This window comes from Echeneis naucrates, chromosome 11, assembly GCF_900963305.1.
Source record: "Echeneis naucrates chromosome 11, fEcheNa1.1, whole genome shotgun sequence".
Taxonomy (NCBI): domain Eukaryota; kingdom Metazoa; phylum Chordata; class Actinopteri; order Carangiformes; family Echeneidae; genus Echeneis; species Echeneis naucrates.
Window position 1 is genome coordinate 20,615,807 of NC_042521.1, and position 17,599 is coordinate 20,633,405.

At 39.9% G+C, this 17,599-nt stretch overlaps 1 protein-coding gene across 5 annotated transcripts in view; it reads right to left on the bottom strand.

Annotated features, from left to right (window-relative positions):
- Positions 1-17,599, bottom strand: part of glcci1a (glucocorticoid induced 1a) — a 32,217-nt gene that overhangs the window by 12,502 nt on the left and 2,116 nt on the right. For 2 of the 5 annotated variants that reach the window (XM_029514193.1, XM_029514194.1), the window contains 2 exons: positions 10,764-10,859; positions 4,553-4,620 (listed from right to left, as the gene is read on the bottom strand). Coding sequence is in view for 1 of the 5 variants with exons in the window: in XM_029514192.1 (XP_029370052.1) it covers positions 10,764-10,859 (96 nt within the window). In the remaining 4 variants the exon portion in view is untranslated. The remainder of the gene's footprint in view (positions 1-4,552; positions 4,621-10,763; positions 10,860-17,599) is intronic. The other 3 variants (XM_029514192.1, XM_029514195.1, XM_029514196.1) reach the window with 2 other exon arrangements.

Genomic DNA, 17,599 nt, shown 5'->3' on the forward strand with positions numbered 1-17,599 from the left:
CCACCTTTATTCCTTTTTCATGTTAAATTCATCTTCACCTCATCAATTTACATACAATAGTTGAAGTGAGAGGGTGAGTCTGGGTGTATGAGTGTCAATGGAGATCAAGGTCTTTGTCACTTTATAACTCAACTTACCAATACTTTATTGAGTGCCAGCAAACCTTGACATGTTTGCTTTCACTTTCAAAGCAAAACAAAATTAAGAAGATAATACATCCACTCAGACTGAGGAGTCAGATGCTAATATTCCAGCTGATTCTTTGGTACAAGTTCTTTAAAGCAGCTGCACTGTTCAGGTCTGCAGCCTCTCCTCTTCCTCCTTGCACTACCTGTATTGACATCTGCTGAATCTGTGTCAGTCCTCCTCTGCAGCCATGTAATGCAATAAGGTGCCTGTGCACACATTAATGAGGGCTGAGCTGTCATCCACCCAAGCCCTTATAATGCTCTTTGCTGCAGGAGGTGGAGAGGAGCCAGCTGGGGCTCGGCTGACCGTAAATTGCACCAGGTTATTGCCATAGCAAAGATAGGACCACGGTAGTTAAGAATGAGATAGCTTTATCTGTCACCCCCTTTCTGCTGCTGAGTATCAGTAAGGTGGAGCTGAGAGCATCACGCTGGCTGCAGCTTTGGAGGATGTATGTCACTGCTGCAAACCATCAGTAATGTATAGCCACATGCACCACATCTCTGATTTTAGCAAATACACTTGATTTAACATTACATACTAGAACTTACAGGTGTGACACTTCACACAAATTCACCATGATTAATTGTCATACCATTGTCAACAATGTCCCATTTTTATCTCTCTTGTTCCTCTTATTCTTACATTTTTACTTTTATTTTCTGTATGTTTCCTATACCAGCAGTACCCAACCTTTTTTGCACCATGGACCAGTTTAATGCCAGACAATATTTCCACGGACCGGCCTTTAAGGTGCAACAAAATAAAATGATACAATCTAGATAAAAACTGTGCTATTTTCTAAATTTCAAAATTTCATAATAAACGTGAATCCACTATGCAGTCGTATGCAACTTTATTAGCAGCGTCCTCGTAACATGGCACCGACAACATAACATGAGTACCATCCCCTCAGCCCCCTAACCCCAAACCTAAATGCAGCTTTTTATTTTTCATGGAAGTCGCAGGCTGTTCTTCTGTCTCCTCCTTCACAAAGAAACTTTCTTTTTTTAATCATTTTGCTAGCTTGTGGGTGACATGTGTCATGAGCATCCGGTCATTTTTTAAAATAAAAAATAGTTGAGATTTAGATAATAAATAAAACATAAATAATGTAAGTTATTTATTCTGTCGGTGTGGCCCGGTTCAAAAGACCCACAGACCGGTACCGGTCCGTAGCCCGGGGGTTGGGGACCGCTGTCCTGTAGAATATCACTTGCTGAGAGTGAAGTGAACCGGAGTGAAATTTCTTGTTTGTGTGCACAAACTTGAAAATTAAAGATGTTTCTGATTTTGATGTAGACTGCCTGCCAGCCACAAATTTCCCATGAATAGTCCCAAAAATAGAAACCTCCACCCCAGTGCCACTTCACGGGTACCGTTAGCAACCTCCACTAAACACTGAAGTTGAGTGTCCAATTATGTCCCAAGCCTTCAGAGCCAGAAAGTATCACCTCCACAACCACAGTTTGATACTGAGGAGGTTCTTCACTACCTCAGTGATCTCTGCTATGGCTGTGGATAAGACTTGTCCCAAGTCTTCCAACCATGCCTCCTCCACACAAGATGTGTAGGTTTCAGGAGTTCCTCAAAGTCCAAGTAAAGGCCTGCTCCCCCTTCCAGTTACCAGTTTGCCAGAACTTCCTTGAATTCCCATCCATAGCCTACCCACGCTCTTTCCACACCTGAGCTTTTCCTCCCGTGACCACTATTACGTCCTTGAATTGGAGAAACCAGGACAAATCATAAAAGGTCAGTCCCCACTTTCTAGTGATGTGTCATTTGCAAATGATCAAACGATTCAAAGTTAATGATGGGAGTTAGCTCTTGATTGGGACTTTTTTCTTTACCTCTTTTATCTGTTACCCTATCTGTTACTCAGTATACACTACCAGTGGTGTATTTTTATTCATTTGAATGAGAAAGTGTGTCCAAATTATCGAATGGTAGCATATGTGGTGGCATCTGTGTCCACGCCGAACAGAAGAGAAAGGGGAGGGGTTACAAACCCATGCATCACAGTGAGCACAAGAGCAGGAGGGAGATGAGAGAGGGAAAGAAAGTTTGTGCACTACAGAGAGGCAACACACTGGAAAAATGAGGAGCCCCTTTTCCAGAGAAGTACAGACCCACTGAGCTGGTGGGAGACCTATGGTTCAGTCTGCCCACATCTTACACATGTGATAGCACAGAGACTGTGTATTCTAGTAACATCTGTCCCCTCAGAGAGAATCATCTCCAAAAATAAGCAGTTAATGACAGAGAGAAGAAACAGGATCAAACTACTTATTCTTAATTCTTCACTAAAGATAAGCTAAAACTGTAAATGTAAAGAGTTAAAAGTTTATAAAGGATATACATTCAATCAGAGATTGGAACTTTTTTCTGATTGAGTTGGAGCTTTGTTTTTTTTTTTTTACTTTATCATTTATTATTTGTAGCATTATGTTCCACATGTTAAACATGTTAAACATTTGATGTAATTGATAGCAATTGACTATTGATATTACTACTTACATGAGCAATTCATTTTAAACATAGTTTTACATTATTTTTGTCATCAATTAATTTTAGCCACAAAAAATCCAAGTAGCCACTCAGGAGCCAAAAGAGCCAACTCTCTAAAAAGAGCTTCCTCTTCCCCAACTCCCAAGGAAGACCTACATCAGCAATTATTCACAAGCAAGAAAAGAAAAAGTAACAAGGGCGTTGGGAGAGGGCACGGCCAAAATAACAAACATAACCAACTAAGGGTTTCAAACTAACTTGACAAAAGAAAAGGGGAAAATAAAGGCAATAACTCACCTCCCTAAGCAAAAACAGGAGAAAAGGCTTCCCTCCCCCTACAAAACTACCCCCTCCCCTTCCAGACACACACACACACACACACACACACACACACACACACACAATACAAACACTAATGACCCCAAGAGTCATCACACCACTAAGGCTGTAGCCCTTTTGGCTACCTGGTATAGGTCTGCTGCTTTTAAGAACATCAGCCCTGGAGGCCTCTATCTTCAGCTTGACAAGTTCCCTAAGTACCAGTAGTGCTTCGGGTTGATGCCGCAACAGGATCCTGTGACCTCAGCTCCTCAGCACTCCTCATGCAATGGAGGCTTTGAATGTAGTCCACTCAGACTCCATATCTCCAACATCTCCAAATCCTCCAGGATGCAAAAGATTCTTCTGGAGGGCCTTCATCATCTGCACCCAGTTAATCCGCACTACACATTTGGTTTTACCAGGCCTGTCAAGTAGCTATTCCCACCACCTGATCTAACTCACCACCACCAGCTCTCCCCTTCTTCTCCTTAGACATACAGCAAACTTTGAGCAACCCAGACTAAATTCAGTGGAAACATCCTGCACAATCTCTTGCCCATACACATCCAGTGTTGGAAACATTTGATAAAGGACACATTTTGGAGCTATGAGTGCACTATCAATAAAGCAATTGATGCTTTGAGGGAACTAGTGCTGTGTTGGTCTGGCTACTTAAACAGGATTTAAACATGCAAAGTGTCTTTGTTCAGCTTTGTCACACCTTAAATCTAAATTTTACAATTTGTAGGTTAGACTTTTCCTTATGTTTAGTTTAAATAAGTTAGAACCCATACATCACTTCTTGCAGCTATATTTATCATATTTGCATTTCTTTTCTCCAAATCTTCAAGCATATTTTTTTTTTCAGATGACCAAGACTTGCCTGAAGGTTAAGTTGCTGCATGTATGCAATTAATATTACCATTAAAGGAGTTCTCCAGTCATTTAGCAGCGTCCCTGCGAAATTCTCCAGACTCACAATGGACAAAAGACAAAGTTACAAAAGACGCAACAGTTCAGTGAGAATGCAGCATGGGGTCTTTTGCCTCAAGCTGAGGTGATCTACAAATCATCTTCAACTTCAGATGTGTATAATTTCCAAAATTATCTCCAAGCCCAACCAGTGACATGTGAACACTGTCAGGCTCAACATAGCTTAGTGTAGACACATTCATACAACTCTCACAGCAGCATTGCAGTAGAATTGGCAGATTGAGGGACTAGCAAATAGTCTAATTCTTGCATGATTGTGTAATTTGCCTATGTAAAGGTTTTGGTGCTAGTCTGTATTGGATGATACCATATTCAGTTTTTAAATTAAAACATTTTCTATATATATTTTGTCTATTTCTTTATTTTCAGTACTTATTTTTTCCTACTGTATATAAATGAAAAGCTGAAATAGAGAGAACTTAAAATTAGTATCTTTCTAAAAAAAAAAAAAAAAAATTAATGGAGCCTCATGGAGCCTTAGGCATAAGCAAGAGGTTTTGCAGGAACAAGTGTGTGCTCTTGCACAAACTTGGAGTTGTACCTCTGAGATGGTCAGCCCTGCCCCAGGACACAAAGCGCTGGTTGGTGCCCCTCTTGTCACCGTCAAGTCTGAAAGAGCGTGACAGATGTACATTACCATCAGTAGACCTGCTTCCCTACACAAGGCTAACTCAATTATTATACAGCATATCTCAGACATGACCATGTCCACATGTCGGAGTGCATCGAGTTGCTTAGTGTAGCCAATTAGATATTTGCATTAATGAGAAGTTGATCAGGTATACCTAACAGATTGGCTGGTGAGTGTGTGTGTATCTCTCTCTATATGTGCAGTGTACGACCATACATTCAAGATATTATCTCATTTGTTACTACAAACAAACTTATCACAAGAAGCTTGTTCTTGTTTTAACAATATTAAGTGTTACGACTACATATTTCACCATATAATGGGATGACCTAAACAGTTAAACACGAGAAAATTCAAATTATATTGTGACAACTTGAAGTCTTGAGTGTCTTAAGTCGAAGGAATGCTGATGAGTAGAATGAAGAGAAAAAAAAATCTAATTTACAGGATTTGACAAAGCACTTCTAAATGCCTAAGACATTAAGAGATTACATTATGACACAAACAGTGTCTATTTCATATTGTAGTATGGTAGAGATGTTCACAATCCTTTTTTCGCAGTTTCAAGTCAAGTGTCGAGTCTCTAAAAAATAAAAGTCTCATGTCTCTGCTGGTTGTAATGAGCATTCTATCATCTATCACCCAGTGTGATGGTAACCTGATAAATCTGTAACATTAATGTTATGCGGTCAACAATAAACCTGTAAGCAGTCTGTAAGCCGATAGTATAACTATGTATTTTTCTCTGTTTAAAGTTACCCAGTAGATGGTGGCAGCCCAACGTTACCCATCCATTTTTTACGTCATGTCAACGCCACTCAATGCAAACAAGTGTGACAAGCAAATTAACACTCACTCATCTTTTCAAATATTCAGTTACAAAGCTAGTAGCAAACTACGTTACATAGCTGATGCGAAGCTAAACATGTTTCCTAACCGTCCATATACGCTAATGTGACTGAACGTAAATTACCAATCCGGTTGAGTTTTCAGGTGCCTGATGAAATGTTAAGTAGTGGATCCAACGTCCTTAATTTTGGGACCACAGACTTTGCTGTCTGCGCTACATTTGTTGATGCCTTCTTTTTTAAAGTTTTTACAACCAAATGTAATTACACAGGGCAACGTTACTGAAGCAGCTGCAGGTGTGCCGGTCGCCATAGTAAACCGTCATCTGAGGTATGAGTGCGTGAGGCGTGCACCCGATGTCTAATGCAGTGAGACAGCATGGCGGAGCTGTCTCCCTGCAAGAGAGAGACTAATTAGCGATGATGGGAGACACCTGGTAGATGCCGGCGGAGAGGAGTTAAGAGAGGACAATTCGTTTCCTGGTGGGTTGGCTGTGTGAACATCTCGTCTGTCTGGTGGCTGGTACCCCTTTGGGCTGGGAGGGGCGTTCGAGGCTGGTTGCCTCCTTTAGATAGCCGGGGCCGGGGCCGGGGCCGGGGCATTAGTGGGGTCGCTGGCCACCGCCTTCCACAGCCGTCTTTCTAGCAGCACTTCACCACTGGTGCTGTCATGTGGCTCCAAAGCGGAGACCTTTTTGGACTTACCGCCTGACAGAGCACTGTGCTCTGGGGGGGTCGGATGGCGTATCAAGCAAAGACCCCAGGGCGGGGGGGGGTCCTCACCAAAGGGCGAGTTGAGTATACATTTGCGGCTTGTGTCTTCATCTTCAACCGCTTATCTGGGGCCGGGTCGCAGAGGTAGCAGCTCCAGCAGACGACCCCAAACTTCCTTTTCCCCGGCCACATTGACCAGCTCTGACTGGGGGATCCCAAGGCGCTCCCAAGGCAGTGTGGAGATATAATCTCTCCAGCTGGGAGGAGGCCATGGGGCAGGCTGAGGACCAGGCCAGGAATACCTTCTTCCGGAGGCGTCCCGGTGGCATCCTTATCAGATACCCAAACCACCTCTGGCACAACTGGCCCCTTTCCACGCGAAGGAGCAGCGGCTCTACTCCGAGTCCCTTCCGGATGGCTGAACTTCTCACCCTATCTCTAAGGGAGACTCCAGCCACCCTCCTGAGGAAACCCATTTCAGCCGCTTGTAGCTGCGATCTCATTCTTTCAGTCATGACCCATCGCTCGTGACCATAGGTGAGGGTAGGAACAAAGACTTACCAGTAGATAGAGAGCTTTGCCTTCTGCCAATCTCATGCTTCATCTTGTGTCTTTGTCTTATTAGAGTTTCTCTCGTATGTTAGGTTGTATTGATTTATCTGTGTACTCCCGTATTTCAAATTGCACGGGGAGCAGCAGGCTTTGTAGCGGGGAGGGATGTGAAAGCCTGGGGGAGGAGCAATCACATATGCAGTAGCTAAGCTGAGCTTGTAGAGGTGTGTTGCTTAATCAGAGCCTGCAGTGACTGTGCTGTTAAAGTGTGCTGTGATTGTGATGTATTAAGCTAGTCTATTGCCTATCTAGCGCCATGGGTGAAGCTCTGTATTTCGTGATTCCTCTCCTGGCCATTTGTCTGTTGTTTGCCTTAAAGCTGCTTTGATCCTGTGCCCTAACTTATAGTCATTTTAAATGAAAAAAAAAAAAAATATATATATATTTATATATTTTTATAAGTGATTCCTGTGTCTTGGTGGTGTTCAAATCCTGACATTAATTGTTTAAAAAAAAAGGTTTATTACACTAATATGGTTATTGCCGTGACAAAAAGTAGGTAGTGTCATTAAGCTCATCAGCTGGAGTTTCTCTCTTCTGTCAATTCTGTCACTATCTCTTTTTCTCCAGTTGTGTCAGCACTGAAGCTGTTATCAGTACTTGAGTGATTCTTCCAGCATTCATGAAAATATAACCCCCACTTGTCTAAGTCTGACATGAAACTTCAAGAGAGTAACATGAGGAAGAAAACAAACATTTCTGGAAAGAATAGAGGGAGTGTTCCAGTTGTTAATGGCACTGGAATGACTATAGTTGGAGGCAAAGGTGGAGCTGAGGAGGAGTGAGGAAGCATATGACCTGTTCTGTACTCTATCCTGATTGACAGAATTAATGCTACTAATAACACAATTTGATTTCTTTTTGCTACCAACTTTTTTTTGTACCTACTGGGTATCATTGTAAATGAGGCCTCAATGATTCTTGGTTTTAAATAAAGTCACATAAACCTATTATGGCTGAACAACTGAAACAATTGAAATTGCAATGTCAGACATTACAAATAGCAAACAGCAAAAGGCTACAATGTAGAATATATCATATGCAGTGAGCCAGACCCAGAGCAAAAATGGCTTTTCTCCTTGTAAGAGTCGTGCTAATCACTTCTCACCAATCACAATTGGCCTCAGCCAATTGGAAGGTGAGAGGAAGCTCGCAATCATATCACACATTATGAAGACAGGTTGAGCTGCAGATCAAGAAAGTGCAGCTTTGAAGCAGTCAGTTATAGTTTCTGTAGTTTCCTTATTATTCGGCTCTGTAATGTAGGCATCCCAGTATTAAAATGATTTGTCCAAACTCCCAAGAGATAAAATAGTCTGAAAGTTACAGACAGCATTTCATAGTCTCACCTGCACTTTTTTTTTTTTTTTTATTTGAACTGAGTGTCTAACAGGATGCAATCCCCCACCACAAGTTCTGTGACATGCTAGTCATGTGTCTGCTAGACATACAGCCATCATATTAAATTAGCAGGGGGAAAATGCATCACATTTTGCCTGAGAAACTACAGTTTGATCTACTGTAAGTCACATGACTTTGTCTGCAATTGTGTAAGTACTAAACTAAATTTTGTTTTGGTCAAAAAGTTACTTTCTTACCTCAAAATTAGTTTTTTTTCAATAAAATCTGCACCTGCTTCCAGCCTTGACAACCACCATGTGAAATTGGAGATGAAGTGGGCAAATACTGAAATGATCATATGACTCCTATCTTTTCCCTGATTGATGGAATTGGTGGTGTTACAACTTTCCCCATGTTAAAACCATACTGTTCTCCCCTACATATATACACACATATACTCGGTCTTTATGTAACCCCACCACTAATTTCACTGACAGCTTTTCAAAGGGTGATTGGCAAATCCTAAATCCTAACATCCTATCCTATCATCCTATCCTAACATAAATCGCAATAGTGACATGGGCCTATTCCCTCTCTGTAAATATGACAAGGAAACAGTTTTACAGTGATTTGTTTTGGTTAGAGGACTGGTTTAGCGGTGATTCTAGAGGCAGGTTGATGGCTGATAAACTATCTAACTGGGGTTGTGGGATTTTGTGAATTTGTGCAACCCCAAGAGTAAATAAACTGCAAACAAAGAGTGAAGAGGTCATCGGGCTTTTGATGGTTCAGAGATGTAAAGGTGGTAAATGTCAGACAACCTGGAAGTGGCATGATGAACAGAGAGAGGTATGAGAGGATTGCCTGAGGCTCAACAGCATTTCATGGCTTGTATTTTTAAGGGAAAAGAAAATAAGTAATACTGTGTTACATTTAAACTGGCCTTACTCATGCTGCAAATAAAACAATACAAGGCAACCCCCTTACCCTTACCCTACACAGGAGAAGATGAAAGAGGAAAATTAAATTTACAGAAGTGCTATTAAAACATGCACAAATTGTTGAGACAAGTAGAAGACTAAAATGGAGCAAACAACTTTTCCTGAGACTTGGGAACAGGCATCTTAGAAGGTTAGTTAGTAGTTCTGATATCTGCAAAGTGTTTATGTGGAAAATTTGAACAAGACACTTCAGAACCCCACAAGTAACAGCTAAACAGGACAAAATGGGTTCAGATGAAGTGCCTACTAATGGTACTCTTGTGCTAATCCCAAGCCTGGATCAATGAAAGGGTTGTGAGAGGAAGGCATCTGGCATAAAAACTATAGCCAAATCAATCAAGCAAGGCGTAAGAAGTTGACTTTCTGTGGCGACCTCAAACAGGGAAAAGCCGAAAGAGGCAAAACATAAATAAATAAAAAACTGAACGGACCATTCACTTCCCTTATGTATGCCAGAACTGCTATGATACTAAGCACCTTCTAAATGACATGAACTCCAAATTTTAATCATTCTCGACCACTACACTTTCCTTGGAGAGTTTAAAGTTTTATGATTATTTGATTCAATTTGTGACAACAGTCAATGTTATTGTCAACAATGTCTTTCTTAGTTTCTTATTTGCTGCTTATCATGTCTTTATCTGTTTCTTGTTCTCAGGTCACTCTTGAAAAGAAGGATTTTAATCTAAACAATTAAATTAATAATTAAAAAATGTAAAACAATAATCTTTTAAATACTAACATAGGTTCCACAGTTCTCTTTCTTAATGTGCTTTTAGCACAAGAACTCAAGATAGGAAGAGAGTTCTAGGACAAGACATTTCAACTAGTGCCATCATCATTATTTAAGCGTTTGCCACCATTGTGGAAGCTCCACCAGACCTTAGTAGGGATGCGCTGATACCAATACCAGTATCGGGTATAAAAACAAAGCAGAATGCAAAATTTGTCCAGCAAAACTCTCAAAAGGAGGGACAAAATTTACTGCTTACAATGCAAGCAACTTAATGAAACGTGTTGGCAGTGTGGCAGTGCCATGCTTATAAAAGCACTAATGTTGAATGTAGATATATGACAATTTTATATTTGTCACAAGTTTCCCTGCAGTACAGTCACCCACGTACAAGAAAATCATGCTGAGGACTGTTGTTCAGATAACAGAAAAAAAAATCTAAGTAACTTTATGTGTAATGGCATAAGTACTCTGTATCAGTATTTGTGAGTACTCAAATGCAAATACTCGTCCACTACTCGTTTAGGGAAAAAAGTGGTATCGGTGCATCCCTAGACCTTAGCATGAATCATGGATTTGGGGCAGCTCAGTTGACATTGTAAAGGAAATGTAAAGGTTTGGAAATATCAAAAGTGACATCAGTTTGTTAAAACACTTTGTTAAGCCCCCACCTTGGGCCAACAAAGCTTTGCCGGTGAGCACTCAGTTACACTGTTATAACGCAATCATGAAGCCACCTGAGCAATGAAGCAAAGGTAGGACTGTCAATGACTGCATTCCACCAATCACCACTCAAACCTTAACAAGACAATCAAAAATACAGTAACACAAGACCAAAAAGACCACAAAGGTAGTTTGTGGAATTTTCTCACCTGTGTGGATTGGTCTTTCACACAAACTGGGCAGAGCACATGGGGGTCACCAGGCCAGTGTCCAGAGAGGTAGGACCAAGTGATAGTAACTTTTAGCTGCACACAGAAAAAACACAAGAGAGAAAGATAGAACAATGTCAGTCTAGGAAATAGTATTTCCTTATGTGTTCTCACCTAGAAACGGTCATTACTGCAATGCCTTAAGATATTTTGAATGACTTGTTCATTCTGTAACTGGAGCTATGCTGATTAAAGTCAGTTTCATGTAATTTATAGTTTAATATTGTTGACACTGTATCAAAAAGTTGTTGGTTCAACTGATTTAGTTTGTGCTGCTGCTGAACTGCAAAGAGGTGTGTCTGTTTCGCCAAACCTCATCTATCTGAATATGGTGCAGAAATAATCAAAACACAGCACCTTGGACCATGCCTTACAAAATAATATCACACAGACTCGACACAAGCAAAGCATCCTCCTGAGCCTCCAGCTCAATGGTGCTGTAGCACGGGGTCCAAACTTTTGAGGAACCCCTCCCCACGGGAGAGCAAAGCCAAACCATATTTTTTAGATTCATTGGGATATTTAGTTTACAAAATGGGTGGTTTTTGAAAAAGTAGTGGGTGATTTTTTTGACCCAAACCGTATGTAATCAAATCAAATCAAAACACACCTGATTGGCTGATGAATATGTCAATTGGAAACTTACATTTGATTGACAGCTTTATCAGCAAGTGGTGACATTGGTTAGCCTGCAACATCGGATCAGTCGCAAAATTCAACGTACAGATTTTGTAAAAATGCACATTTATTAACTCATATGCTCTGTGAATTTATATTACAAGTGTGCCTCAAAATTACATTTGTGAAGTCCGAAATACAACTACAAAACAAATGTGCATTTGTGAAGAGCCCTGTGAAAGTTCATTAATTATGAGACTGTTCTGACTCATTCAACTCACACAGATGGTAACCAGCAACCTCAGGATCTGAAAATGACTGCCGTGTGTCACAATATTATCACTCAGAGCCGGCATGAAAGGACACCAATCAACTTTGGTTTGGGCATTTACATCCAGCACCTCTTGAGGTTTTCAAGAGGGAGAGAACCAAGTTATGATGGATGCTGTCATTTTCAATTTGGACCAAAATGAGCAGGCACTGGATGGCAAATCAACGACTTATACCATGACTACAATATTATACAAGTGTTGATTGATGCTTCAAGATGTCACATACCAAGAGCCAAGGAAATATCCCTTTCTGTAGCAGAGGCTGAGTTGAAGGGAATATAAGAAGGTACCAATGCATGAAAAGTGAATAATGCCATGTTCTCATAACTTTGTGTATTTGACAAGTAGCACAATCAACAGACATCTTGATTATCATTTCATTGACAATCCTTTTGCATTTAAATTGTTCATTAATGAGCTTCTTTGGTGATAGATTTCTCTCAGCTGATATGGCTTTTAGAATTTTTAGCAAGTGTCAATTTGTGTAATGCTTTTCTAAGAAAAATGCTTATGCATGCCATGCATGTCCTTCTAGTAGGTATGTAAAGCCAGCAAAGAGACCTGAGCCACCACTAGCATAATCTGCAACCATTACCAATGTTGATAAGGACGTAGAGAGTTACCAGGAAGCAAATCAAAAGGATCACTCACCTGCAGGAAAGTACTGAGCAAACTATACCAGCATGGAGTGGATTCAATTGCATAATCTGTGACAACTCAATGCCAGTGGCTTCAGTTAGATATATGCTGTTTCTTTGAGCTTCTCTGAATGATTTCTCTGTCATATACACTATCCTGTGCAAGCTGGTGGATTTATGTGAACACATTGGTCAAGATCACCTCTTGATTACAGCTAACATGGCCATATACAGCAAGGCACAAGAAATTCTATGGAACAAACCTAACTATTTACATGTGAAGGTAACAATGTGCACTGGTAGCATGCATACAACTTTGGCTTTGCTAGCTTGTTTAGGCAAACTATTTGGTGATGGTGGCCTCTTGGCTTTACTAACACAGTCGTCTGTGTATGCTGAGGCCAATTGTTGCAGGGTGGATAAGTATCATGAGGTATTAAAAGGAATTCAATTTCGAGGCCCTCTTCACAATATTCCACAAATCACTGGTGGTGTGGCTTCAGAAGTCTGGATGGACACTTGGCACCAATAAAAAGGTGCTAGAGGTTCTCTGATCTTACACTTGCATGTCAAACCAATGACAGTTCAGTTGCAACGGATGTTGCTTAAGAACTTCTGGAAAGTCATATTCCAGAGGCTGCAAATATTGTTACAGAATTTGTAGCCATTGATCAAGAGAGGTCAGCAACATTTGCTTTTTGGTCTGATTTCATAGAAGGTGCTCAAGTGTCCATTAAGTGCCCATCTTAATGCTATGTGTGATACCATTGGTTTAGAGCTGCGGTCAGGCACTCATACGCCAAGTATGTCCCTACATATCTTGCAGACATGAAAGAGCTAGAATGGAACCACCCCCGGGTCTACCGGCATGTGTGAGGGAGGCCTTTAATTTCATATATATTACTCATGGGCATCTTCAACTAATAAGATTTTACAGGACAAAGTGGTTTGATTACATTTTATAGCATCTGAAAAGCAAGCGGACATAAAATTTTAGGGGTGTTACAAAAATCACACCCAAAAAAATAGGCTGTGTCCCAAAAATATTTTTTCACAACCATCCATTTCGTATTTTATAAAGCCCAAGGAAACTAAAAATATGGCTTGGCTTTGTTCTACCATGAGGAAAAGTTATTCCAATTTCACAGCCTTTTTTGGAAAACCACCACAGCACTACAAGGTTTTTCCATGTTTCTCTGCTAATCTCAGCTTCATCAGAATCTCACTCTACACCTCTACTTCTGAATCATCATTTTCAAATCCACACTTTTCTAAATCAGCTCTTTCACAGGGATCATATACCGTCAAAAATGGCAATTGGTTTCTCTTAATATTTGTTTATTTACTGCAGAATTGTTTCATTTACTTAGTTTGTGTATTAAAGAGGCTCAGGGCTCATCACCCATTACTCTGGGTGATGACTGTGATTATTTTGCTGGTGTTATCATCAACCTATTAAGGTTGGATGTGACTGATGTTTCGGTTCCCCTTTAACAACAGAAAAGGCATACTAAGTAGTTTTTAAGACATGATTTCCTGAAGTTTCGGGAAGGTGAAATAAATTATGAGAAATGTATTTTCATGTGTTTTAGACAATAACAAGTGACCCGAGTTAAAGGAGTGATATTTGGGCCAATTCCACCATTCAGCTGACAGTAAAATATGGCTTTGAAGATTCTGACACCAAATTCCAGCAAAGTGGCTAACCAAGTCGCCAAGGATCAGGTGAGACATGTCAGAGTAGGAGGAAGAGGACTATGGAGCCAGTTTCACCAGTTTTCAAGGAGGTCTCCATTCTAAATGATTCAATTAGCCCTACATGATCATTCTGATTAACAATATTTCCCCCAAGTTACGCAGAAAATTGTCTTAACTAAGTAACAATTGTGACTTTGAAACAAAGTGAAATGCTTAAATGAAGGGCCTTTAGACAAACAACACTAAATGTGCCATCTTAGGTGCCCCTGTGGAATTTACTGCTGGAAACTTTCAGTAGAATTGCAGGTCAGCATTAGTGGCTGTAATTATGATACATTTGGATTTCCACTACAGTACTTTTTTCAGTAATACAAGCCCATCTCATCACATAGTAGTTTTAAGCAGAATACTTTCAATGGTGCCAATTTTCATTAAAAATATCACATGGAGCTACACATTGTCTGTGATTTATAGAGTTACTATGTTTTAGTGTTGCTGTAGTAGTTATAGCTACTCAAAGGCTTGATTATCTAAACCTCTGTAGAATAGCAAGGTCATTTAGCATGACTTTAATTTATGTGACCATCTCAAACCACAGGAGAAACACTCTTAAAGGAAAGTTTCACAGGTAACAGTGCAGGCACAAACGCACACATGAACACGTGCAAACATGCTATTTCATTTAGTGTATTGGTAGTACTGGATACATATCACCCTTTACGGCTATAATCTCTAAAGTGCATAATTTCTTTATTGATGTGACATTTAGAATTGGATCCTTGTTAAAAATTCTACAAACTTTAAAGGGTTATATTTTAAGTGTTAACATTTTAAAAAATAATATATTTGTGGTTTTGGGCAGCATGGCAGCACAGTAGTTAGCACTGTCGCCTCACAATAAGAAGGTTGCGGGTTTGGTTCCTGGCCTGGGTCCTTTCCGTGCAGAGTTTGCATGTTCTCCCCGTGTCTGCAGGGGTTTCCTCCCACCGTCCAAAGAAATGCATGTCTAGGTTAACTGGTGACTCCAAATTGTCCGTAAGTCTGACTCTGAGTATGAGTGGTCATATGTCTCTGTGTGTTTATATGTGTTGGCCCTGTGATGGGTCTCAAAAACCCTTTTCTGGAGCTCTAGTAACAACTCTGTAAGCCAATCAGAAGAGAGACTTGGAGCAGGTGACATGGCTGACATATTAACTAAGGGCTCTGATCATCTGCATGTTTTCTAAGAGAGCCAATACAAATACAGTGCATTTCAGGTAACCCGATCATGCAAAGTGGGGTATATGTGAATGCTCAAGGCTCAATGTCTGAATATAAACTAAATGCATCTCACTTTGGATTTAGCACTTTCACAGGGTTAACATAGAACCTAGACCTTTTTTATCAAAAATTATATGGAAATCTCACTTTCTACAGTATGGGACCCTTAATTGACTAATGGAAACTGAACTATTAACTCATCCTAAAAGGTACTCAAAAGCTATATGACCATCTGGACTTAGATATTGAAAATTTAATGCCGTTGCGCATAGCACAACTCAATTGTGCGTGGTACATCTTAGTATACACAGACATAAAAACATATGGATATAAAATCCTATTTAAAAAAAAAAAGAAACACTCAGTGCCAGCAGCTGTATCAATAAAATGGGGGATGTAACAGTGAAACTAAGATTGTCACTTGTCATGTATCCACCAAATACTGAGGCTTTCTTTTCAGGCTCGCTATCATATAATTTCTCCAGTTGCATGTTCCAGCTGCCTGTTCTACCATATCCCACAGAGGTCTACTGGGTCCAGGGCTGGAGACTGAACTGAGTTAACTGTCATATTGATGAAAACCATTCTAAGATGATTTCGTCTTTGTGATATGGAGCATTATCCTGTGGGAAGTAGTCATTAGAAGATGGTGGCACTCCAGTTCTCTCTAAACAAACAAAATACTTTCAAGAGAATGAGGTACCAACAGATAATTTTTATTGATTAAAAGATTTGCTACAGAAAATTATGTGAGTATTATTCATAACCACAACATGATGAGAAATTGGAAAACGCAAAACATAATGAAAAATAACATTTAGCTTTTGCTTTGCTACCTTCAGTCCAGCCCTCACAATTAACTTCATACAATGTAAACGTTAGCCTGTAGGCAGCATTATTATTGTGATGGCTGTCCTGCAGTCCCTGCAATGAATATCCTGCATATCACATGATCAGCCCAGCCAGTATAAAACCCTTTGTGCGTTACGTGTAATATGGTCAGTTTTTTTTCTGTTTTGGTTAAGTTGGGATTTGCCTTAATTTAGTTCTGTTTAGTTTACCTTGTTTAAGGGTCATGTTTTTTTTTTCTTTTTTGGAGTAATATCATGCCTTTTTCCATTTTGGGTAAATAAATATAATTCAATCAGGTTCAACAGGCTTCCCCAATTTCCTATTTCAATATGTAAAACACTTCTTATATTATGTCTTGGCTAAATACTTGTTAATAGAATTGCATCCATGTTGCCCAGCAGACTGAGTTATTTAATGCTTTGATTTCAATATTTAATCAATAGTTGATGGTTTCTCAATTGACTGCACCAAGCTCAGACACTAGAGACTGAATTTGTCAAGTCAAACTCAGAGGTCAAGAACCAGGAGAGGACAGGTGGACTTTTTACAACTGGAACAGCATTGTTCCTAAAATCTGCAGCTTTTCTCAGCTCAACAATTACACCTCAACAAAACTGTGTGCGACTCTTTTGTGACATAAATCTCTACCTAAAACATCCAAAATTTACTCTTATAGTTGATAGTGATTGCAGTGAAAAATGCACTACATATCATATTTGTAATGTACATTTAAAATCTAACACTTCATACACACCACACTGCCTCGGTTAATTTTTGTTTAAGCAGGTATGACCCTGCAACAGGCTGTGCTATGGTTGGAGGGCCTCAAGTAATGGAGGATCTCTATATCTTCTTTGATTCTAAATCCATATTAGCTTCTAACTTAATACTGTGACAGTATCAAAGTGCTCACTCCACAGAAAAATGCTCAGTCTTTATTCTTAAATCTTAAGTTTAGTTACCTGAAACTTGTTATATAGTTATTCAATCACTCAGAAATATTCTCAGGACAGTTGTAGAGTTCTAGTTAACAGAGAGACTGAGGTCTTCCTGTCAGCTTCAACCAGTATCCTATAATGTCTGACCTCGAACTAACACAGAGCTGCTGATCACTGGATGCAGTTTGTTTCAGCCTCCATTCTGAGTGAAAACACCAGAAGATCAGAAGCTTTAGAGACACTTAGATCAGCAACAATCATATCACAAAAACTAAGTCACATTTTGTCTCATTCTGACATTTGGTGTGCACATTAGCTGAGACCCCTGGCCTGTAGCTGTATGATTTATTCATTTATTTGTTTGTTGCCACATGATTTGCTGATTAGATGATTACATGACCAAGCAGGTGTACAGCTGTCCCTTATAAAGTAGAAGTGGG